The sequence below is a fragment of the Clupea harengus genome, chromosome 3, assembly GCF_900700415.2.
Source record: "Clupea harengus chromosome 3, Ch_v2.0.2, whole genome shotgun sequence".
In the NCBI taxonomy this organism is placed as follows: Eukaryota; Metazoa; Chordata; class Actinopteri; order Clupeiformes; family Clupeidae; genus Clupea; species Clupea harengus.
Genome location: NC_045154.1, coordinates 24386888 through 24409467, shown reverse-complemented (window position 1 = coordinate 24409467; position 22580 = coordinate 24386888). Strand labels below are relative to the sequence as shown.

The window sequence follows — 22580 nt, the reverse complement described above, 5'->3', positions numbered from 1 at the left end:
ACCTCTAAATGAAAAAAAAATACACTGGGAGCATCTTTGTGCTATCAAAGCATATCTTGCAACAATGGGCAAGGGTATTTGAGCTCACTCCTCAACAGTACAATATCTGCCTTATTTTGCAGGCTACTCTGGAAACTGAGACAATAGTCTGCCACCTGTTCTGTCACAGCCCTTGTCATACATTGCCAGTGCATAGTTTTCACATGAAAATCCTTAGAAGCAATCATTGGTATTTACATCATACAATCAATATAAACAATTCAATATTAATATAATATAATTTCAGTATCAATAACAGATCATTTCATTCAGACCATTTAAAAAGGTTGTTCAAAGCCACTTCAAAATAATGGTTTTACTCAGCTATCACAGATTAAATGTAAATTGTGAAAATACTTAATTCCTTCATATTGGATCTTTGCACAGACAGTGTATATAACGAGTTAACATATAACATTGATTACAGAACTTTGAATGTTTAGAAACAACAATTTCTCAAATTGCTACAACTGCATCTCAACATAGATGTCAATAATAGTCCTCAAAGATGAATGTCTCAAAGCCTGACCCATAGACATATGCAATACCTCTCAATGATTCTTGAGTGTGTACATCCAAGCATAGTTCTTAAGATCTTCTGTAGGTGAACTGGCTACAGCAAATATATAGGTCTTTAAAGACACTATAGGCTTTTTGCTGTAGAACATTTTGAACATCTCATATCTCAATGAGATATCCCAAGTGGACTATGCTAAACCAGTGGTTTGTGGAAGAATCCCCAAACGTGTTGAGCTGTGGCCTGCCCTACTATGGGCTCAAGGTCACTGATCGAGGCCTGGCTGAGTTGGTGAATGGAGGAGTATCGCTGCAGAAGAGCCAGGGCCTTCACCTTTCCCACTCCAGGAATTTGCTGGACCAGAGATAAAACCACAGGGTCGAGCAGCCTGGAGATGCTCTTCCTGTGGAAGGGGTTCTCCTTGCTTTCCCCATGGACCTGTTGGAGAGATTGGCATTTCAATTATTAAAGGGCAATGCATTCCTGAGCATAGCTATGCAAAACCTTATAGCCCCTCATTTGGACAAACATCAACACTTTCCTAAACAGGCAACAGTTTAGGTATAAAATACTGTCTACATTTTGAATATGAACATTATATGTATTCATACATTTTACATTCATATTACTACACCAAAATGTACAATTGACATTAGTCTGGCAACAGCAACCATGTTTGCACTTTTGTTTCTACATGTAAGACAGAGACTTGTGGGGTGCACAAACTAATGGTTATACTAGAGAATTATTAGTATACCAGCTGAATGATAAGCTGGGAAGCCTCCGCTGGGCTCAAGACAGGCAACAGGTTCAGTCCCAGCTCCAGCACCACAAACTTCTGCAAGGGGGGAAAGTACTGTTCACTGAGACGTGTCTTCTCTACAACAACAATCCCTTGAAGATTACTGTTAGCCTGAAAAACAGTGAAGCATGTTAAAACGCACCCGGCAACACACTCAGGTGACACATTTATTAAAACATTGACGTGGATGAATATATTCCCCAAACTTACATTTCTGAAGCGAACAATCTTCCTTTTGTAAGCACTGCCTGCCACTATGTCACTCTCTGATACATACAGAATACAGCTCTTGTCTGAAAGATGAAAGTCAACAACGCCGAGCTGTTCCTCGAAAATGATCTTAATGTTTCCTAGGGTAGATGAAGAGATAAATAATGTTATAAAGAAATATAATTAGCACACTAAACAATTAACGTCATAGCTGACAGTTACTACCTAATGTTAGATATTAAATAGGTGTGGGCAATCAATTATTTCACTCCTGCTAAACCTAGCTAGTCTTACGTTAGTCGAATTAGCTAGCTAGTAAAACTTAAGAGACTAAATTAGCTAACCGTCGCGACTATTTAGACACTTGTCTCCCTGCCTTAAAGTTAGTTACAATTCTTACTCGCATTCATACTTAAATATATTTACACATGAAGGAAGCAATATACCTTTGAAGCCTTGTTCCAGCACAGAACCTCTCCACTTTTCGTTAGCAATTATATATCCATAAGGCGGTACGGCGTTGACAAGTACTGCTTTAGACTCCATTCTTGAACAATACCATTACATGTTGTAACCACAGCTGTTCCATAACTCCCATTATGTTATTCCGCAACTCTGTTTCATAGTTGACCAACAATGTAGTGACTTTACAAGACTAGTGTAAGACCAAAGAGTAAAACTTAAAACCCACAAATCCTGCTACTTTGAAATTGCACTCAAATCTCACGAGATTTAAGATGCGCTTGTCTGATTGGTTGTTTGCTTGCCATTTAAACGATTGAATGTAGCAAAGCTTTCAACAGTAAGTTAATTATACTTCACATGACACATCTACGGAGCAGACTCGTTTAAATCGGAACCAACGTTCTGAGCTCATCCTATCAGCTGGAGTGTCACCTAAAGCTTTAAGGTTAGTTCTGATCTTTTGTGTTTTGCTGGACGAACAAATTAACTACCGTGAAATTATGCCACATTCACTTCACCTGCAGCGTTAACTGATAACATTAGTTGAAGCCTGCATTTGTCGACACGCTTGATCTTCACATTGTTGCAATTTAAACAGCCTGCTTGAATCGATGAATGCGCTGTTTGCAGAAATATATGAATACCTCAGAAGTTCGTAAACTGAGAGGAGCGTTGCTCCGTGGGAGTGCACTGAGAATGGCATGCCCGGACACAATCCTTTGCAAAGCAGTGTGACTGCAGTTTGCAGAATTAATGTATTTCACTTACATACACAATGCAACATCAAGTCATCGGTAAAATAGTAAGAAAAACAAGATGCACGATAAAGAACTGTCACAATCTCGTTGCAAATCACGCTGATGACGTGTCTTAGATTATTCATGGGAAATATGAGAAAATGATTGTATTGTTATTTTGTTAATGACTGGGATAATGATGGTTATTATAATAGGTAATGGCTTTATGCTTGTCTTTCCCTCTGGCCTTGTACTTTTAGATGTATCTGTGGGGGCTCTTCTGGGTGATCTGCACCCAGTGTGGCACAGCTGATGCCTTGTTTGACTGGCTGAAGAAGGAAACACCAACTCCTGTCCCACCACCAGCCCAAGCTGCTCTGAATACTGCCCCGACTGACCCTCCCCCCTTTGAAATGCGTGTGGTGGAGGAGAAGTTTCTTGCTGAAGGCAATCTGATGCAACTGAGCCCTCTAGACAGCTGTCATTTACAGGTAACACGTGTCTTGATAATCAGTTAATGGATCAGAAAATGCCTTCTTTAAAGACCATTGACAAATATTTAGAGAGCAAGGCTTATTACTGAAGTGTTTGTTATCAACCAGGTGATCAGTCAGCTGAGGTCTACCTGTGATGGTTTGTCAGAGGAGAGTCTGGCCAAACTGGGTGTAGTCCTTTTTAACTGCCAGGCAGAGGTGGAGGGTCGTAGGACCTACCCCTGCACAGACGAAATGGTAAGTAGAACTCCATTGGACTCCCATCATCATAGTCTGTGACTGAAGTTTTTTCCTCTCTTTTTGTGAAACTCACACTATGTTGTGTCTGTATGTGTAATTTATTCAATCCAGCACAAATGAGAGTGGGGCTAATGCTACAAAATACTGCATATGTTACCACTGTTGAGGCAGTAACCTGGAACATTGTAATGTGAAAGCCCCAGTAAGAGTAAATTGTACCAAACATCAAATGGCATTTACCATTTAGAAAAGGCACTTTAGATTAGCAGTTTACACACATTATTAACTGCTCCATTTTTCTCTTGCAATGCTCCCTTGTACAGTCCATAAAAGAGTGCACTTCAGACATGGATTCTGACACCTGGACTGCTTACCACATTGTGAGCAACAGGGCACGCTCTGTGTGCTACGCCACTCGCCAGCAGCACTTCCGTCGACGGGCCGAGCTCACAGTCAACGCCCTCATATCCACAGCAACCAGCCAGCTTGATGCCATGGAGGACCTGAAGGTGTATATTACGGCTTTAGCTTTTCTCCCTTTTAATATGATGATCACTATTGCTCGCCTTATTTCAGAGGGAATTTCTTTCTGGGGTCAATTCTAGAACTGCTTTAGATTCACATTTAAGGAACATTTACTTTCCCTTGTGATGCATGCTGCCTTAGGCCAGGTAACATTGTTAAGGCTAATGTGAGATTCATCAAAGTTGATAATCATTGTGTATATGTGTTTGTAGGAGGGTCAGAGAGAACTGCGGGACATGACTGCAGCATCTCTTGATAAGCTGATAGAGGGGCACAGTGTCCTGCATGTCCAGCAGGGGGCACTCCAAGATGGGCAAGAGCAGCTTGATTCCTCCATCAGTGCCAACCTGCAGAGACTGGCACAAGAGAAGGCCCTCATCAGCAGTGGGCAAGAGCTGGTGGCACAGCTGATCCAGGGCATCTCTCAGAGAATGGGTGAGATGAACACTCAGTGCTCATAGACAGTACAAAGAAAACAAAGATATAATCCACAACAGTAATGACTGATGCCACCTTGAAGTTCTTAATTTTCTCCTTTTATTGTTGATCATAATACCTAATACTTTTTTGTTAATGCCCGAGTTTAACCCTTTATGAGATTCTAATACTTGTATTTCTGGTTTCTTTACTCAATCTACGCTCTCTCTCCTCACACACCTGTAGAGAATGTGAGTGAGCAGCTGAAAACTCAGGGTTCTGATGTGCAAGATGGACATCAGGCTATTCTGGATGACCTGTCAGAAGTTAGAGGGCGTGCTCAGGACATCTACAGTAAAATACGTGAGTGCCCTCGGACAGCCGCAAGATAACATTTACATTCCAAGGCCACTGTCCCATAGGATATTAATGACCATCTTTACTGTGATTACCCATCACCCACTGCATTGGCAGAGGACAACATGGTTGGGTTCCTGCGGCAGCAGAATGACACAGCGCGGTTCTACTCTGAGCTCATGGGGAAGCTGGAGCGCATGAATGGCACTCTGGGATACTTGCTGGTCTATCTGGACAACATGCAAGGGCGGCTGGAGGATCGACTACACATCATCCAGAGATACCTGGGATGGGCAGGTATTGCACATGTTCCAAACCCAGAGAAACATCTTACTAACTTTTTTTAAATCTGTATTGTCTGGATGTTAAAGAAATATTCGAATTTGTGTTTAGTATATAAAATCCTGTTTGCTGTTAAATTTGGAATATAATGGCTCTGGTTTTGTCCCATACAGGTTTGACTATTCATTCTGTCTGGACCTTTGTGATGCATGCTGGGTACTTCCTGTTGAGCGCTGTGCTGCTATCCTTCCTTCAGTGCCCCACATTCTCTCGTCTCTCTGTTCTTGTCACCGTGCCCCTCAATGCGGTCGCTGAGGTCAACCATCAGCCTGCCTTTGACTTGTGCTCACTCACATTCCTGCTGTTTGCTCTCTCCTTAGGTGCGTTTGTGTACCATTACATACACCATATAGCATACTGTGTGTGTGTGTGTGTGTGTGTGTTTGTGTCGTAATGATGATATTTCTGTCTGATGGGCTCTGGTAGGGCGCTGGTTTGTACTGCAGTTGCTGTGGGCATTGTCTAGAATCAAGGGGGTCGTGGGGGACCCATCTCCTCTAGGTTTGTGTGGGCCCCCAGGTAAAGTGATTGAAGAGGATGTCCTTGTCCCTGAACATCAGTCTCCTCAATCTTCCACTCCTAAGTGGTGAGTCATCACCTGTGTAACGGTGTTTTACAGCTGAAATACACATGTTTGTATTTAAAGATTTTTAAAAAGTTTTTTTTCAATACGTTTGTTTGTTTATTAAAAAACTGGAGAAGTTCAGTAATCCTGTACATTCTCTCCCTTTCCTTCCCTGCCTATTACTCTTTCTTTTTCAGGGATTACTTGGAGAACGATACAGGGTTGGAAATTGATGGTCAAGTCAGCTTCATGGCCGGTGTGTGTGTGTTTAAAAAAAAAAAAAAAAAAAAAAAAAATTCATAATGCTCAACCCGTAAACACAAGCTCTCATTACTACTGTCAGCACCTGCGGTCATTTCTAAAGTCGTTTTTGTTTTGGTTACTTATGTCATAGGGGACCCCAGTATGTTGGCTCTGCCTCCCCTACAGCCCCCGTGGCGGTCTAGATTTGGTGGGCCAAGCCTGGCCACGACAACCCATTCAACACCAGTGGCTAAAAACAGGCCTAGTCTATCTGGAGTAAGTACAGTAGAGTAGACACAGGTTCTTAATTGGGCTTTTGGGTCCCCCTGCTCTGCATGTAAGGGAGAGATGTCCAGGGCAGAGGACTCCAGGAGCTGGAGGGAGGACCCCTGGTCTAGCACAATCACTACATGCACATGCTCATGTCCATCGTAAAAGTTTCTAATTTTTATTCTTTTGTTTGACAGGCTGTTCTTGAGAATATCGCCCAAAGGAACCTTGCCGGTGTCTTGGACACTGTTGACCATTCGTGTAACTCCAGCATGAATCACTCTGTGGGCAGCAATGGGTAAAAGATTACACATTTTCCATTATGTTAAGGGACTGTTAAATGTGTTTCAGTGAAATACTAGGTCTGCTATGTGCTAAAATATTGCTTTAAAATGCTCTGCTGTCATTGCAAACAAAAGATTTAATTCAATTTAAATGGCTATAAATCAAATGTGGGGGGAAATGAAGTTGAATCAACATTTTTATCTTCTGTCTTGCCATAATACAGGGAGGGGGTACAGTGCTCTGGACTCTGTAAGGCGCCTTGAGACAATTTTATTGTTTTGGCGCTTTATAAATAAAATTGACTTGGATAATGTTTTGCATTGTCTCCCTCTTTAGTTCCATTTCAGGGCGTCCTCGGTGCGGTGGGACCACAAAGCTGGGGCTCCCCTGTAAGAAGAGAGCAGCGCTGGGCCAGGACTTCTGTCGTATTCATGAGACTGGCCACACGTCTTACAACTGATTCTGACGCACCAACGCTCGGCTGGCTTTTAATGAAGGCGTAGCTTTATGCATTTTTAATCATACTTTTAACTAGGAGTTTTTATCAGTTTATTTATTACTTGCCTTTTTTTTTTTATATATACATATTTTTTTCCAATTCTTATTCTGTGTGTGCTGCCCTTGAGTTTTTAGTGAAATCCGTGTTTGTCTATGTGGAATGTGCAATAAAATGTTTGATGAATTATTTAAAGATCATTTCTTTCTGCTTCTGTGGTACACGAGTGTGAAAGTAATTCTAGTTAATTGGTGTTGAGATGAGTTCTGTCCCGCTGTTGGAAAAAGATGCGCATGGCTCCTTTTCCTGTAGAGGGCGCCGATTGAACGCCATCATAACACTGGAATGTCATGCAATCAGCGACCTTACCAGTTCCCAAACTCTTTTTCATTAAGTAGTGATCACTACCTATGAAACCAGTCAGCGTAGCAAAAAAACGAAACCAACAAAAATCCTAAAAGTGCTTCGGATCCTCGGCTGTAGTGGTGCTATTGCAAAACTTGCAGGTAAATGCATATTGGTGGTGGTTTTGTGAATGCGTAATATACGACTGTTGCACAGATTGTTTGACACCACAGAATTGAAACTAAATATTCAAGGTGCAAACACTCACAGCAGGTTAGCCAGCTAATACCAAATTCCAGACGATTAGCTTATGTTATTTTAAGATAATGTCCTAACGGGACCTGGGCAAATAAAGCATAATTTCAGTCCAGTAGTTTGCTGCTTGATACTCGTTCGGAATTTTATCAAAATTGGAGATAACTTTAGTTTGGTACGTGGTTTAACAGGACACCCATCTTAGCAGCACATGGTAAAGTAGCTTTATCTTGACGGAACGCGTGTAACGTGTAGTATTTCTACCCCTGGGCGGCAAAAAGTCCAAAATTGTTAATTTTAAACTAAAGTCGAGCAACGTTCAGTGTTGCAAGATCATAGGTTGGTTTGTTGAAAAAAGCAATTTAAAATGACCTTATTTAAAGTGTATACACAGCATTTTCAGTGGAAGCTTATCAATTGTAACTATTTTGTAGGCATATCTTTATAATGTTTTATCATTTGTAACCTAGGTGGCTGAAAATGCTGGAATTATCCATACTGAAGGTAACAGTTCAACTTCTTATTCTTTGTATACCAACATCTGCATTGTAGGCATGTAGTATGCAGATTTGAGAAGTGATTATGATGGAGAATTTAATCACTTATGAATTTGTATCCTTAGATTGAGGACCCTAGCTGCATGTGGAGTAGGATTATGAAAGGTCCAGGGGTTCAGGTGGGGAGCCAGAAGGATTATGATAACCTGCAGATGGAGATGAACCTTTTCTTCCATGATGTAAATCTAGATCCTCAGTCTGTGAAACCTTCCTCCCTAAAGAAGGGGCAGGTAAGATGGGTTCCAGTTCCAGGTTTGCATTCCTGAGTGTCATTCCATGCATACATGTGACTGCACAATCACCTTGTTTGATTTAATTTAAATATTTTGTGTTTGTTAAAGATTAGGCAAGTAGAGAAAATATGAGCACGCCATTTCAGGTACAGGTATGTAAGTAATGCCATAGATTTGAAGCTGTATTAACCACTAGTTGCCCCTCTCGTTCCTTTTCCCCAGTTGTGTGTGGTGTTTTCCCCTCTGTTGCTGAGCTGGTGTCGTGCCATTGTGGAGTCTGTGTACCAGGGGGCAGAGGAGACCAGAGTCACCTGCTTCCTGGTAGACCATGTGGAGGATGTCAGTGTCACTGCGGACCGGTACATACATATTTAGCACAAGTAGACATGAACTTCACTAGCAGCTTGTTGAAGTCGAAACGATAGAACAGTTTGTTGTATGTAGTGAAGAGTAAAAAAGAACTACACGTAGACAATCAGGGTAGTCTTTTCAGTTTAATCAGAGAAGATGTGTGTAAGAATTTAATTTGGGCCATAAATAGATCTTAGGCTGGTGCTTTTCATCTTATTCAAAAACATAAATTATACACACACACACACACACACACACACACCAATTTGTCAGTTGGAGCTACATTAGTGGTGAGTGTTTACATCTCCGCAAGTAGGTACATCGGGAGTACAGTACAGGGAGAACATTACACATAGAATATAGTCATCTGATTGGCCATTAACAGAAAGGGCAGCTGAGTACTCATCCACTGTGTGAGTGTAAACTAGTGTCTGTCCTATCCGTCTGCAGTGTCTATGCTCTCTTGGAGAGGTTCCTTCACCTGCCTTTCCGTGTGAGAAAGTTCCAGCTGGCCGGCATCTATCCCCTCAGTCTGCGCGTGTCCATCATCGATGCCAAAGCAGAGCTGGTGTAAGACTACAAGTGTATACCTGAAACCTCAGACACACATTTTGACTATGCGATTTCTCAAGCTGGAGACATTTTGTTCCTTGTTAGTATAACGGTGGACAAAAGGTAAAGCGCTGTGCCGTTAGTAAACCTAACTACCTGTCCCAAACACAGATATGCTGGCGATGGATACTAGTACCTAAAGCGCAATGATCGCCATAGACAGAAAGTGTGGAAGTGATGTATTGAAGGATGTCAGGGCAGAGAATAGATCTGAAGTAGATTTTTGCATTTGTCCCCACAGACCATCAGTGCGATGGGACAGCTCTGCTACAAGATACTTGTACATCCTCTGGCAAGGTAAGCCTTTCACATGTTAACTGAAATCTGTCCCATTTCCTGTGCTGTTCTTGCATTCTTCTCACAGACGACTCGCCTGAGTCAAAGGTTTTGGTTATTAAACTTACATCTAAGTTGTTTAAGCCAATGTCCTACATAAAAGCTGTGATATCCTGTTGATCGCTCTGTCCGTATAGCTTCTCCTCAGGTGTGATATCTCTGTCCGTATAGCCTCTTCCCAGGTGTGATATCTCTGTTGATCGATCTGTCCGTATAGCCTCTCCTCAGGTGTGATATCTCTGTCCATATAGCCTCTGCTCAGGTGTTATATCTCTGTTGATCGCTCTGTCCTTATAGCCTCTTCTCAGGTGTGATATCTCTGTCCTTATAGCCTCTTCTCAGGTGGAGGCAGTGGTGTGCGGATTACAGGATGATTGCCTGGAAATTGAACTCTATTTAACTATTAACCGTGTGAAGGTATGATGCAGTTCAGCACACATACACATGAGTCTTGTCCTAATGCAGTTGTTTTAAAGACTAACAGGCCACTTTTTAAATTTCATATTAAAATATCATTATAATTTCAGGCACATTATTTAGTGACATGTCTGTTCAGAAAAGCTTCTTCTTTTTTATATTTTCATATTTTATATCTAAATATGGATAGGTATTTTTTTCTTCACCGTTTTGTTCTCTAAATCCTGTCGTGTCACTTATTTTTTTATTTACAGATCTGTGCGAATCACGATCTGCTGGCGAAAAGGTTTGCCTGCACCAAGACTGAGAAGGAGAGTTTACAGAAGGAGGGGAAAGGTCTCCCACCTGTCTTTATGAAAGGCGACATGTTCTCCAGCCCTGAGAAATTCCTGGCCCAGAATGGATTTGAGGTGAAGTTAGCCCCACCCAACGGTGTGCGTTATGAAGTCTCCACTGGTCCCATGCCAGGTTAGTATTATTCATCTCTATTTTTAGAGATATCAATACAATTTCAGATCCAAATTTTTGAAAATTACACTGGCAACATCTCTATCACTGAAGCACAACGTAATTCTTACAACTGTTATGAGTATTCTTGTATTTTTCACTGTCCTGTCTGAATCACTTGCTTGTGAACCTAATAAGAAGTTTTAAAACTAGTCTTTCATAATATTTCATGATTGTTTATGATTGTTTATGCTGTCTGCTGTGCTGCTGCTGTGATCTAGAATTGGACCAGATACCAGAGTTGTTGTCGTCAGCACAGACCACAGATGAGACAGCATGTGGGGAAGTCTATAGAGGCGTCCAGAAAACTCTCAGTGAAATGGTTCTGGAAGAGCCACGTAGTGCCCAACCAATCACACAGAAACCGGTATAGTTTTCTGCAGGGTTTTCTTATGACCACCGTAAAGTGTGTGTGTGTGTGTGTGTGTGTGTGTGTGTGTGTGTGTGTGTGTGTGTGTGTGTGTGTGTGTGAGATCAGCACAATATTATGGAAACATTGAGAACATTTGAAATCAAAATGTATTGATTGTTGAACTTTCCTCTAATGCCTATTAATATGAATACGCTACTGACTTTTGTAACAGACACAAACCCCAGATAGGCCGTGTGACTCTGAGCCGGAGGATACCTGCACTGGACCTATTCCACCACTAGACCTTGAGGTTGAGGAGAAGAATAGGTAAAAGAAGACAAAAATGGCTTAAATGGAGAATTATTCATTTCAAGTATTTCATCATTGTTATTTTTTTTTTTTTTCAGAATGAGTAGGCACTAAATATCAGCAGTAACTGTTCAATCCTACCAGTTCTCATCAGAGCCTAAACAGCTGTTGGTCAAGATATAAGCAGAGTATTTTGTTTTTTCAGCCCAAGTTCAGAACCTGTGTCGTCGCTTGCAGATGAAGTAATGGCAGAGTTGAAGCTGTTCAGGTCAGACGCAATCTTTACATTTCAGTGTGTGAGTGTAAAGATTACTTGCACTGTGCAAACAGCTTGGAACACTTTGCATCTTTCTCTCAGGTATCTGAAGTTTTTGAATCCTGATGCTGTTGGTGGGTTTGAGAAGTCCAAGGTGAGTGTCTCAACGTGGTGCTTTCAAACTGATGAGGTTCATGGAGGTTGGACTTGTGCTTTCCCACAGTAATTTGAGTACAGATAATAGGACAGGTTTAGAATTTTACTTCTACTTGGTAATTCTATTCTTATCTAAGTAATGCTCCAGCACTAGACTTTGGCTGGATATTTTTAATGTCATCATTTTAAGAAATAAGTAGATAGATATAGAGAAAGGTAGGTAGGTCCATAAACATCCATGGCCTTTGGAGGTAATTGTGTTTTCTGACACAAAGTATGTTGATGTACGTTTGTTCATACAGGTAGACCTGAGCTGTGTGTCTGATGGTAGAAATGGCCTCACCCATGGCTTTGAACTAGCTAAGAGAAAGACAAAGGAGAAGGCTGAGGAGGAGGCTGAGGAGAAGGCTGAGGAGGAAGCTGAGGAGAAGGCTGAGGAAGAAGCTGAGGAGAAGGCTGAGGAGGAAGGCACTCTTCCCGAGTTGCCTCCGCTGCAGGATCATGACCTGGTCAGCTCTGTGCTCATCAAGACTGATACTGCCTTGTAAGAATACCTTTACACATTACTGGTGTCGTCATTGGACAGTATACAGATTTCAGCATTAACTGTATCTACGCAACTGTTTCTATTTGCCATTTTTTTTGCTTTTATCACAGTTCTTCCAATAGCCCTAGTGCTAAAGACTGGACACGGGTGAAGAACTTCACCCCGCAGCCAAAAACTGAAGAGGAGCTGGCTGCTGCTCGGTAAGGCAGTTCTCCTTAGAGTTTGTGCTGAAGGAACAGAATATACTGTCCTGAGCTTACTGGATCAATCACTTTAACCACATGAATGCTAAAATGTAGACTGTAAATGCTTGTTTTTTTGTTTGTTTTTTAAAGTGGTGTGTGTGTGTGTGTGTGTGTGAAAGATGATGAGACTTGTGGGTGTGTGTGGTTTAAGATGTTTGATGATATTGAAGCTTTGTGGTTGCAGTTTGCTGGAGTGGCTCAACCCTGGCCCACTAAATCTCGACGCAGAGGACGATGACGTTACAGTAAGCACTCAGTTGTTAAGAAGCTGTATTCCATGTTTCAAAAGCTGTGTGCCACTTTGAGCACTCATTACAGAGCACTAATTAGAGAGATGTTTTGGTAAAATTTTAGTTATTTAGTAATTTTCAGTAATTTGGTTATGTTTTAGTAATGTTTTGGTAATTTAGTACCACAATTGCTCCCTGTTTAGCTAAGTGGACCAGATTCTTATTCTGCAGTCCATTTGTTATGTTTGTGATGTTCTGTGTGTGTCCCTCTCTCCCCCTCGATTTGTGTCCTCTAGGTTGCACCCTCTGACCCCAAGAGGAATGGGGTTCTAGTCCATTCTTCTGTTTCCATAGAACCTTGGCAAAGCCTGGCTCACTCCCCGATCTCCGACCACTTCAAACGGGTAATGTCCTGCTTTTTCAGAACATTTTTATTTGTTTTGGGGCTTTTTAAGCCTTTAATTAACAGATCAGTGAAGAGTGGGACAGGAAATGAGAGGGAGAAGAGGTGGGGAGTGGACAGGAGAAATGACATCGGTCCGGATTTGAACCTGTGTCCTCCATGGGCGTCAAGCCGGAATGTGGTCGGGGCTACTGTTTGCGCCACAGTGCCCCCCCCATGTCCTGCTTTTAACCTCACCAGTAGGCAGATAGGCTTCCGGGCAAGGCGGTTGGTCTGACTTTCTTTTTGGTGTATTATACCCCACAGTACCTGAAGAGGGTAAAGTACACTGGTCCTGATGTGGCTCAGAGGTACTGCTGGCCCCATGTGTTTCGAGGCAACGACACGCTGTTGGTGACACACTCAGGCCAGGACCCACTGAACTACCTCCCCCCGCTGATCACTCACATCCAGAACGCCTCCGTCCACTGCTCCCTCATGACATGCACTGGGGTGAGTGAGTGGGTGGGTGGGAGGGAGTGAGATTGGGAGCTGTGTGTACCAGAGACATTGTTGTGCTACATGTACCAATATTTTAGTGTAGATTAGGGACACAGCTGGTTTCAAGAGTGTGTTCAAAATGGAACTGACTGACACTACTGAGAAACGCTACTGACACTGACACTACTGACACTGACGCTTCTGAGAAAAAACATGGTGTCATTTAATACTTTACTCACTTGTCAAATTGGTTGTCCTCGTTGTCTTCCATTCTCAGCCCATAGCGGTGATCCTGTGCCCTAGCTGGGAGAAGGTGCAGGCTGTATTCGACCTGCTGGAAACTAGCCGAGCCATTCAGCACCTCAACCCAGCTCTGGTGCTGCTGGGGCAGGACAAGGAAGAGGCCAAAGCCTTCAGGATCCAGAAGAACTGTGAGGCTCCGCTCTTCCCTGTGCTCTGATCTTCTTTTAGTGTCTCTTTTGTTGGCAGAAGCTCCTTGATCATCACATAGAAGACTGGTTGCAGGGGGGCACTGTGGCGCGAGCCAATAAGCCCCCCATTTTACGGGCTACAATGCCCATAAATAAAAAAAAAAAAAAGAAAAGAAGAAGACTGGTTGCAGAATGCAGTCTGTGGTCTCTTAACTCGGCGGTAGTTGGTGTTATGTTTTTGTTTTGAAGTTATTGCATAGCATCCTCACCCCTCCCCTCTTCTCTCGGCTATGGCCGTCGCTCAGGTCAGCTTCTGGTGACGACGCCCTTCACGCTGGTGCGACTGCTGGAGGCCCACTGCAGCATGTTCCTGCGCTTGTGCCACCTGGTGATGGACGAGGTGGATATGCTCTTCTCCAGAGCCCCCAAAGAGGTGGGGCAGGGACACGGCTCGTGAAGTCTCTCTTGTATAAAACTCAGAGCAGTTGCTGGTACCGAGTCCACAAGAGTAACGCACACAAAAGCCGGGCGATAGAATGGGGGGGGTCTTCTGAAAGGAAGCTAACATTAGCTAAAAGCAAAACAAATGTGGCTAATGTGAAATTGTTGTGATTGTGAAAGAGTGAAAGCCCAAGAGTGGGTGGTTGGGTGGCGACGTACAAGGGAGAGAACAGTCAAGCTACGAGCAATAGAGACCTAGTGTAACAATAAATACTATTTTACATAAGAAATAGAAAAAAAGTGCAGGAATGTAACTGCTGTAAGTGCAAGTATAGGGCCAATGATTTTCCGTTTCAAAAAAATGCATTTTCCGTTTCACATTTGGTGAATTCCGTTTCAGCTCATTTTGTTCACCCTGAGGTAGATTGATGGCTTAAAATGAGTGAATAATATGTGCCCTTCTTAGATTGTTGTTTGCCAGCATTAACAGAACAGAAGACTAAACATTTTTTGTTTTAAATGCGATTGGGAAGACGAGCGCGTGAATGTGACTGAATGTGGCTTTAGCGGAGATCTGTGGGTCAACCGTTGAAAAGGGGGGCGTGGCCAGGGCAGAGTTCAGCGCAGACGGGACATTTTCTCAGTGGTTTTGTTCTTTAATTAATGTTTGTTCATCGTTGCAATCGTTGTTGTGTTTATTTGAAAGAAATATAGCCTTGCAACCCAAAATACAGGGGAATTTGGGCGATTTGTATGCACAAAATTATGTTTCCGTTTCAAAGTTGCAATTCCGTTTCAAAGTGTTCATTCCGCGAATTCCGTCCGTTTTCCGTTATCGCGGAAAATCATTGGCCCTACAAGTAGAAGTGCAAGTACTAGTAGAAATGCAAGTTAGGAAGGAAGGTGCTCTCTGAAGAGTTGGGTCTTCAAGAGCTTCTTAAAGCTCACCTCACCCATCACCTCTATCACACTTCTCTGTCTGATTCGCCTGTCTTTCATTCTCTCCACTCTGTCCTCCCATGTGGCTCTCCTCCTCTGAAGATGGAGGTGGTTCTGAAGCACTTCCGGAGCGTGGTGTCCAGCACTGACCGGTCCCGGACCCCGCAGCAGCTGGTCGCCGTTGGCAGCAGGTGGAACGTGCTAATGGAGAGCCTGATTAAAGACTACATGAGGGACGCCACTGTCATCATTACAGTCCCAAAAGAAGCTGCCCTGTATGGAGGCGTGCACCAGGTTAGGCAGTTTGTACTTATAGTTCCATTGTTTCATCACATTTACAGTTTTTCAGTCTAGTTGTTTCTATTGATTTATCATTTTAGTTATTCATCCTTTTTTACGTTATAATTGATTTTCATTGACACTGACGGTATGGATCAGAGGTGCACAGTGATTATGAACAGATGTTCTAGAGTCAGCTCTCAATGGTGTTAATCAAGATAATTTGGAAGTCTCTGTTGTGTGTGTGTGTGTGTGTGTGTGTGTGTGTGTGTGTGTGTGTGTGTGTGTGTGTGTGTGTGTGTGTGTTGTCCTCAGATGATCCTGCTGTGTCTGGACTGTGAGAAAACGACAGGGACACTCAGGGCTCTGGACTTCTCCCCCTCCACCCCCCAGAAGACCGTCATCATCACCAGCTGCATAGATGAGCTAGAGCAGGTCTTTGAGGTACTGAACACAATGCAGCTTATGTTGAACATACTGAAACACAAACACAGTCTCAAACAAAGACACTCTCTCTCTCACTCGCTCGCTCGCTTGCACACGCACACACGCACACACGCACAGATATACTCTGGCTTTCAAATGTGTCTGTGTGAGAGTATGGAAATTACCACAACTGAAGTTGGTGACTGTTTCTTTCTCAGGCTGTTGCCAACTCCTCAGCTCTGGCTCTGAAAGCCCATGAGGGTTTGACACACCAGTTTGACTTTGTGATGGAGCGCTGGAAGAAAGCCATTGGAGCAGGGACCCACATCATCCTGGGTAAAGTTTAAGACTCATGTTGGTTTTAGGGATGGTATTTATCTATTGTATTCGATTATCTGCTCAACATTTTCTAGTGGGTAGTATTTGTGTGTCTGATTTATGTTCTTTGGTTGGTGTTCATATTGATGTTTAATGTATTCGAGCTCAGCTGGTAAAACGCTTTAAAAGGTATAGTGGTTGAAATTGCTCAGAGGTTTCAAATTTTAACACACAATGTGTGATTCTTCTGTGTAATATACTGTGCTGCGAGCCTTTGCTAGTACTTTTATTTGACTGCAGTTTTTGATAGTCTGCTTTGTATTTTGAGCAACTATTGAACCTCTTTCTCTCCCATCAGTTACTACTGAGAAGTGTCTGAAAGCCTTAGGAGTGGATGATGCAACATGTGTGGTTCATTATGGGTTTCCAACGTCACCAAAACTGTTTGGCAGTCATCTGTTCTGCATGTCTGGCAACTTTCGAGTCCTCTCCGACAAGGTTTGGACTGCTCTCCTTTTATGTAGCATTGTTTGAGTTTGTACGTACTGAGGTGTTTGTGCTTTCCAAATGGTCATTTGAGTGTTTCTAAAGAGGTCAGAATACTGAAACTTTTACATTATTTACCTGTAGAGGGCAGTATACCCCTATAAATTAAGTTGGATATCAAACTGTTTGAGCTGGTCCTGATTTGTGTGTGTGTGTGTGTGTGTGTGTGTGTGCACTTATTATCTCATTCCCTGCAGTACCATCCTGAGAATGGTCCTTCCGCCACCAACTCAATCCTGTTGCTGACGGAGAAGAATGCGCGCCATGTGTCGGGGGTGCTGCGCTACCTGAGGCGCACCGATGCCCTGCTGCCCACTGAGCTCCTCGATTTTGCTCAGGGCGTCCAGCTGGCCAAGGAGGAGCAGAAGGCCCACAGGCCCCTGTGTGGATACCTGAAGAGCCTAGGCTTCTGCAGGTGGCTGCCTTACTTTTGGTCCAGTTTGTTTGACCCCTGTGAGACAGTCAGATCTGTATGAATTTGATGATGGTAGCAAAGAGATATGGCACAATATCCACCTTGGTAATTGGTGAAATGAGCTGATTAAGTAGAAATGGAATTAGAAATATAACGGTGACCATGGCAATATGTATTACCGGTATGTCAATATTTGAAGGTCCTCAACAAATAGATGTTTCTTTGTCACTATATTTTTGTGTATGTAGGGATACTGGAGTGTGTCCTGACAGACACATTCTAGACAAAACTCAAGATGATCCCAAGCATCTGGAAACTGGAATGGTTGTGGTGAGTTCAGGGTCCCATGGACATAATACAAAAAAAAACATTTAAAGTCCTGCTTGAGATCTACCCTCATTTTTGTGCTATATACCGATATGCATACTTGATGTGTATTTATAAGTAGTACTGTTAAGGGTACTATAAAGAAAGGGAAAGCATTAATTGACAGAATTATTACCTTTACAATTCACTGTGGGGAACTACTCCAACAGGTCGTGCCCCTGTACATCAAGAGTGCCACTGTGTACTACGGGCGCCTTGTCCGCCAGGATGACGCCCGCTTTGAGAAGCTCTCTTCCCAGATGGCTGCCCACTATGCCATAGAGCGCCGCTGGGCCACTGAAGTGGTGGAAGGAGAGCTGTACGCCTTTCAGCTGGAGGACGAGTACCACAGGTCTGTTCCAGACGTTCCCTAATGGATGTTTGTACATGAATGCTTGCATTGGATTTTTGTGAATGAGCAGGTTAGTTCATGGATTCTCAATACTGTTCAAGGCTTGGTCAGTGCATGGTTTGAGCTGTCCCTGCTCTGCATACCTTACTAAACTCATCAGTGATACTCACTCTTAGGTTGTCACACCTCATGTAGTTCATCTAGAGCATCATGGCTATAGTGACCTTAATCAGGTGTGATTGGATAGGTAGAATTGCAGGAGCAGGATTGAGGACTCCTGGACTAGATGAGCAAGAGTACACTGTTATGAGGAACATATGTTTAAAATAGGAAAGGTCTCTGGTGGACAATCGCTAGCGTTCTTTTCTTTATAGAGGTTCACCTCTTCTTGTATAGGGTGCGTGTGGTAGCTGTGCCGGATAAAGGCAACCGCCTTTTCAGCAGTGTGATGGTGCACTTCCTGGACGAAGGAAGTACACAGGAAGTGAAGTCACACCAGCTGCTGCAGCTGCCCCCTGAGTTCCAGGACATGCCTCCCCAGGCGGTGGAGATCATCCTGTGTGGGGTCAGGCCCATCGACAACGAGGTGGACTGGAATCCAAAGGTCCGTCACTCTCTTTTCCATGACAGAGGGTTTTACTTTTTTGACCTACAAGATTTGTGACGAGATGTGAGAAAGAAGTTGCTAAGTAGTCCGAGGACAGTTTACCTACAAGATTTGTGACTAGACGAAATGTTAAAAACAGAATTACAGAGCTAGACAGAAGCTTCAAAAAAAGTGGTCCAAGTGGTTTTACTGGACTGTTGTCACAAGTAAAATCATGTTTGTTACCGCATTGCTGATGCAACAGACGTGTTCTTTGTTTGACCTGATAGCTTGTGGCATATCTGTCAGATAACAATCATGCAAACGCTCCAAATATCTCCTGAAGGAATAGGTGAGTTGGCCAGTCGATTGGTGCAACCCCTAATAACCGATAGATGGAATATTAACTGCTGTTTATCTTTAGGTGACGAGGGCCATCAGTCAGAAGATCAGAGGAAAGCAGCACCAGGCTAAGGTGGTCATGTGTCTGGGTAACACCGTCTGGGTCAACCCCATGGTGAGACGCCAGCTTTCATCAAGTCCTCCTTTTCTGTGCATTACTGAATGGTAGCAGTATGCCTTTCGCACGGTCATGGACATCCTGGAAAACTTTTGAAATCCCATTTTCCAGGCCTGGAAAAATCATGAAATTAAGTAAATTCATTGAAAGTTTTGGAAAATTCATGAAATTTGATTTTGTGGGATGTAGATTTGAAATTAGTTATGTTATTGTACTCTTCCAATGATACTGTTTCGTTGCCTAACTTGCCTATTAGAAAAGGAATGGAAATTGTTGCTGTTTAATTTTCATTCAATAACGAGGCCCAACCTGTGGAATAAAGTATGCAATTTTGTTTACTTGTAGGTTGTTAAAGATCATAGAAAAAGGGTCCTTAAAAAGTCATGGTTTTGAAATGTCAGTGAAAATGGACCAATCTAACTTTGAGATTGTGCATTATGTTTATGTATGTGTGCAGTATGTATACAGTACTTAAGTGCGTATCTAAGGTGCAAATTATGGTTTATGTCTATTTATCGAAGAGGCTTGCTATGCATTGATTGTGACAGGTGCGGAGGATCCCTGCACCTCTCCTGAAGACCTTCATCAATGAATACAATGTCTACAGTGAGGTGCTGTCCACAGGCATGGGCCTAGCCAACACTGAACACATGAACCTGCTGAAGGGGGCTCTGGAGGGGCCTGAGGGAGTTGTACATCAACAACTTTTCCCACAGTATGTGCACACGAGTACCACAGAAACCTCCTGTTTAACGACTACTTGACTAACCGTTAACAGTTAACTGCTAACCGTTAACTAAACTTATTCTGACCTAAAGGAAAAAGTAACTAAGCAAAAATGGCAGAGGGTTCTTGCTTGCAATATTTTGCATTTTAACTACCTTAGTCTGCCATTCAGCTTTGTGGGATTGAAGTTGAAGTATTTGGCAGATGCTTTTGTCTAAAGTGATTTATTTAAAGAGTAATAATACTGAGAAATTAAGCTGAAGCTTTGAGTTTCTGAGTCGGAGCTAGGTCTTCAAGTGGCATTCTAGTGCAAATTTCCAAGTTAGAAACATCTAAGCTCCGAGTGGTCTTGAACGCGGCATTATAGGTGAAGCTAGATGTTATGTTAAACATCACGTTTCTGGTTCAGCAACGCCAGATACACACTGTCATTATGCTGCCTCTGTTTGGTTCAGTATAAACCCAAAGTGAGGGGGGTCTTCATAACGTGATTGTTGTGGGATCTTAGTATGAAAAGGACTTTGTGAGTGTCTCACACTGGGGCCATTTTTGGGACGCAATCTCATCCATCTATTAATATGAAACTAAACATGGGCTCTCTGACTACAGGTCTGAAAACCACTCTGAGGCTACACTAGATTTAAATGAACGTACCCCATATGACGCTCAGGATAGGAGCGAGAACGTCTCAGGAGAGAGCCTTGTCCCTGGGCTGGAGATGCTAACTGAGCCCCCCAAAGATGGAGTTGGAGGTCACTGAACCCCATGTGGAGATGGAGTTGGAGGTCACTGAACCCCTCAGCCTGAAGAGCATGCTATCAGACTGCATATCAGGGGGTTTTGGGAGCTCAGCACCTGGTAGAGAGATGGATATGCCCCTTCTGAAGTGAGATCCCTGCATTTGTGTTCTTTGAGGGCGAAGTGCCCTGTAACCTATTCTTACAGTTTTATTTTTAAATTCATCTTTTTTTTGTCTGTTGATGGAATCATTTGAACCAGTTTAAGTTGTGGACAGTGGATATTAACACTGAGGTGATGCTTTAATTCTTTACATCTACGTGTGTTGAGAAAAGCTTTCTTTACACAGGCAGGATGAATTGGAGGGATTCTCACCCCAAAGCTGGACTCCATCAGTTAATACCCCATGTGGAAATGGAATTGGTATGACTTGATATAACTATACTTCTTATGTGTATGTTAGTGGTGGTTGTTATGCTTTCACTCTGACAAGTGTGACTTGTTTACTTTACTGGAGTAGATGAGCAGGTTGTCAGCCCTCGTATCAACTTAAAGAAAACCCTTGAAGTGGACAGTCCTAAAAGGTTTCCTCTTGTTATTCCTCTTAGAATACTCCCAAACCTTTTATGTTGTAAATGTGTCAGTAACTGCTTACTGCTTTTGTCCAGTTTTCACCCTCAGTTGAAGTGGTTTCAGAGGCAGGATGTAGTCATCTTGCGGGTGAAACTTATGAATCCTGTGATGCAGACGTGCAACTTCTTCCCCGACAGAGTGGTGTACAGGTCTGTAGAAAGAACAAACCACAGAACCATAATAAAGGAGCCATTTCCACTCTGATCTCATTTATCTTTTTGCCTGTAGTTCTGTTGAGAGACTAATTTCTTTCTGTGGCTGTCCTTTGATAAAGAGAACATAGTGATGTGACCTGTGGTTTTGTTTATAGTGCATATGCGAATGGTAAGCACTATCGTGCTGACATGGAGCTACTGAATGAAATCAGCGCTGACAGGTGCTCATGGGATATGAAGTGTAACGAGCCTGAGGTCAGACTGGTGAAAAAGGAGAAAGGAGAGTGGAGAGGACTCGTGAAGCAGAAGGTTATACATGGTCACAGTGTTACTTTTATTTGGTGTTGAACTAAAATAATTAAAAATAATATCTTTCTGTGTTGGAAACGTAATCATATTTTGGATTGAAATAATATTTGTCCCTTGTTCTTTATGCTCAAGGTATACACGTGTGGTGTTTATTGTTGCATGGTCTTGCTTGTAAGCATTTTGTTTTATTTTCCCCTGGGGACAGAATGCTTTTGTCAGTTATGACTTTGATCACATGGAGGACGAAAAGATTAACTCTACAGCCGGTAAGAGATTGTGCATTTGACATAGAAGGGGGCAGTAAAGCTTTAAGAAATCCTATATTTATTTATTTATTTTGTGTGTGTGTGTGTGTGTGTGCTTTCAGGACAGTGGTTTGCGGCCAACACAGGAGAGGATGGCTGTTACGTGACCTCAGAGAGTGGGAGCGAAAGCGACTGAAATGTCCCTCATTACAGCACATTGTAACAGTATATTAACTGGTAGGAATATCCTACTTGGAAAAGTGCAACTTATGTTGCAGAAATATATGTTTGTATTAATTACTTAAATAAAAGTGTTTACTTTAATTTTCTTAGTATTTGGTTCCCTATGCTGCCAAGAAAGTCAGACTATATCAGGAGATGGCTGGCAGAGACAAAAGTCATACTTTTAATTTGATATCAGATTTTTGCTTGTCTCTTGTGTGTAGCCTTGTGTGGAATCACTTCAATAAACTGATGGTTCAGTCTTAATCAGTTGTTGTGTCCCTTTCTATTTTGACTGGTGCTCAATCGTTTCGTCTCAATAGTTTTTTGCTCTCATT

At 42.6% G+C, this 22580-nt stretch overlaps 3 protein-coding genes across 3 annotated transcripts; 2 read left to right on the top strand and 1 right to left on the bottom strand.

Moving 5' to 3' along the window:
* Positions 1 to 337: 337 nt before the first annotated feature.
* Positions 338 to 2312, bottom strand: faap24 (FA core complex associated protein 24). The gene is made up of 4 exons (XM_012828113.3): positions 2015 to 2312; positions 1569 to 1708; positions 1314 to 1469; positions 338 to 994 (listed from the first exon to the last, which is right to left on the bottom strand). Exons 1-4 carry the CDS (start codon positions 2112 to 2114, stop codon positions 752 to 754), a joined length of 639 nt encoding a protein of 212 aa, XP_012683567.1. The 5' UTR covers positions 2115 to 2312; the 3' UTR covers positions 338 to 751.
* Positions 2313 to 2358: 46 nt separating this feature from the next.
* bmb (brambleberry) lies at positions 2359 to 7199 on the top strand. Its single transcript, XM_012828092.2, has 13 exons — positions 2359 to 2478; positions 3031 to 3261; positions 3373 to 3501; positions 3828 to 4013; positions 4242 to 4464; positions 4693 to 4809; positions 4921 to 5100; positions 5259 to 5465; positions 5572 to 5731; positions 5908 to 5966; positions 6105 to 6229; positions 6421 to 6521; positions 6845 to 7199. Exons 2-13 carry the CDS (start codon positions 3031 to 3033, stop codon positions 6966 to 6968), a joined length of 1842 nt encoding a protein of 613 aa, XP_012683546.2. The 5' UTR covers positions 2359 to 2478; the 3' UTR covers positions 6969 to 7199.
* A 139-nt stretch (positions 7200 to 7338) lies between these two features.
* On the top strand, positions 7339 to 22509 carry tdrd12 (tudor domain containing 12). Its single transcript, XM_031565144.2, has 36 exons — positions 7339 to 7510; positions 8075 to 8108; positions 8227 to 8391; positions 8617 to 8753; positions 9196 to 9315; positions 9599 to 9654; positions 10025 to 10110; positions 10365 to 10578; positions 10839 to 10984; positions 11202 to 11296; positions 11484 to 11546; positions 11637 to 11688; positions 11993 to 12234; positions 12348 to 12437; positions 12667 to 12727; positions 13009 to 13116; positions 13422 to 13607; positions 13873 to 14026; positions 14332 to 14459; positions 15509 to 15700; positions 16001 to 16129; positions 16330 to 16447; positions 16788 to 16927; positions 17173 to 17390; positions 17639 to 17720; positions 17927 to 18108; positions 18505 to 18712; positions 19119 to 19211; positions 19763 to 19929; positions 20550 to 20826; positions 21028 to 21101; positions 21199 to 21262; positions 21347 to 21460; positions 21622 to 21775; positions 21981 to 22041; positions 22143 to 22509. Exons 2-30 carry the CDS (start codon positions 8085 to 8087, stop codon positions 20698 to 20700), a joined length of 3807 nt encoding a protein of 1268 aa, XP_031421004.1. The 5' UTR covers positions 7339 to 7510; positions 8075 to 8084; the 3' UTR covers positions 20701 to 20826; positions 21028 to 21101; positions 21199 to 21262; positions 21347 to 21460; positions 21622 to 21775; positions 21981 to 22041; positions 22143 to 22509.
* The last annotated feature ends 71 nt before the right edge of the window (positions 22510 to 22580 follow it).

Bases quoted from the DNA above. Each gene is read 5' to 3' on its own strand.
- faap24 (XM_012828113.3), bottom strand. From the start codon at position 2,114: ATGGAGTCTAAAGCAGTACTTGTCAACGCCGTACCGCCTTATGGATAT. The intron at 1,709-2,014 runs GTATATTGCTTC...CATCTACCCTAG, and splicing joins GCTGGAACAAGGCTTCAAAG to GAAACATTAAGATCATTTTC. The intron at 1,470-1,568 runs GTAAGTTTGGGG...ACTGTTTTTCAG, and splicing joins AGATTGTTCGCTTCAGAAAT to GCTAACAGTAATCTTCAAGG.
- bmb (XM_012828092.2), top strand. From the start codon at position 3,031: ATGTATCTGTGGGGGCTCTTCTGGGTGATCTGCACCCAGTGTGGCACA. The intron at 3,502-3,827 runs GTAAGTAGAACT...TCCCTTGTACAG, and splicing joins ACCCCTGCACAGACGAAATG to TCCATAAAAGAGTGCACTTC. The intron at 6,230-6,420 runs GTAAGTACAGTA...TTTGTTTGACAG, and splicing joins ACAGGCCTAGTCTATCTGGA to GCTGTTCTTGAGAATATCGC.
- tdrd12 (XM_031565144.2), top strand. From the start codon at position 8,085: ATGCTGGAATTATCCATACTGAAG. The intron at 11,547-11,636 runs GTCAGACGCAAT...TCTTTCTCTCAG, and splicing joins GCAGAGTTGAAGCTGTTCAG to GTATCTGAAGTTTTTGAATC. The intron at 12,438-12,666 runs GTAAGGCAGTTC...TTGTGGTTGCAG, and splicing joins GAGGAGCTGGCTGCTGCTCG to TTTGCTGGAGTGGCTCAACC.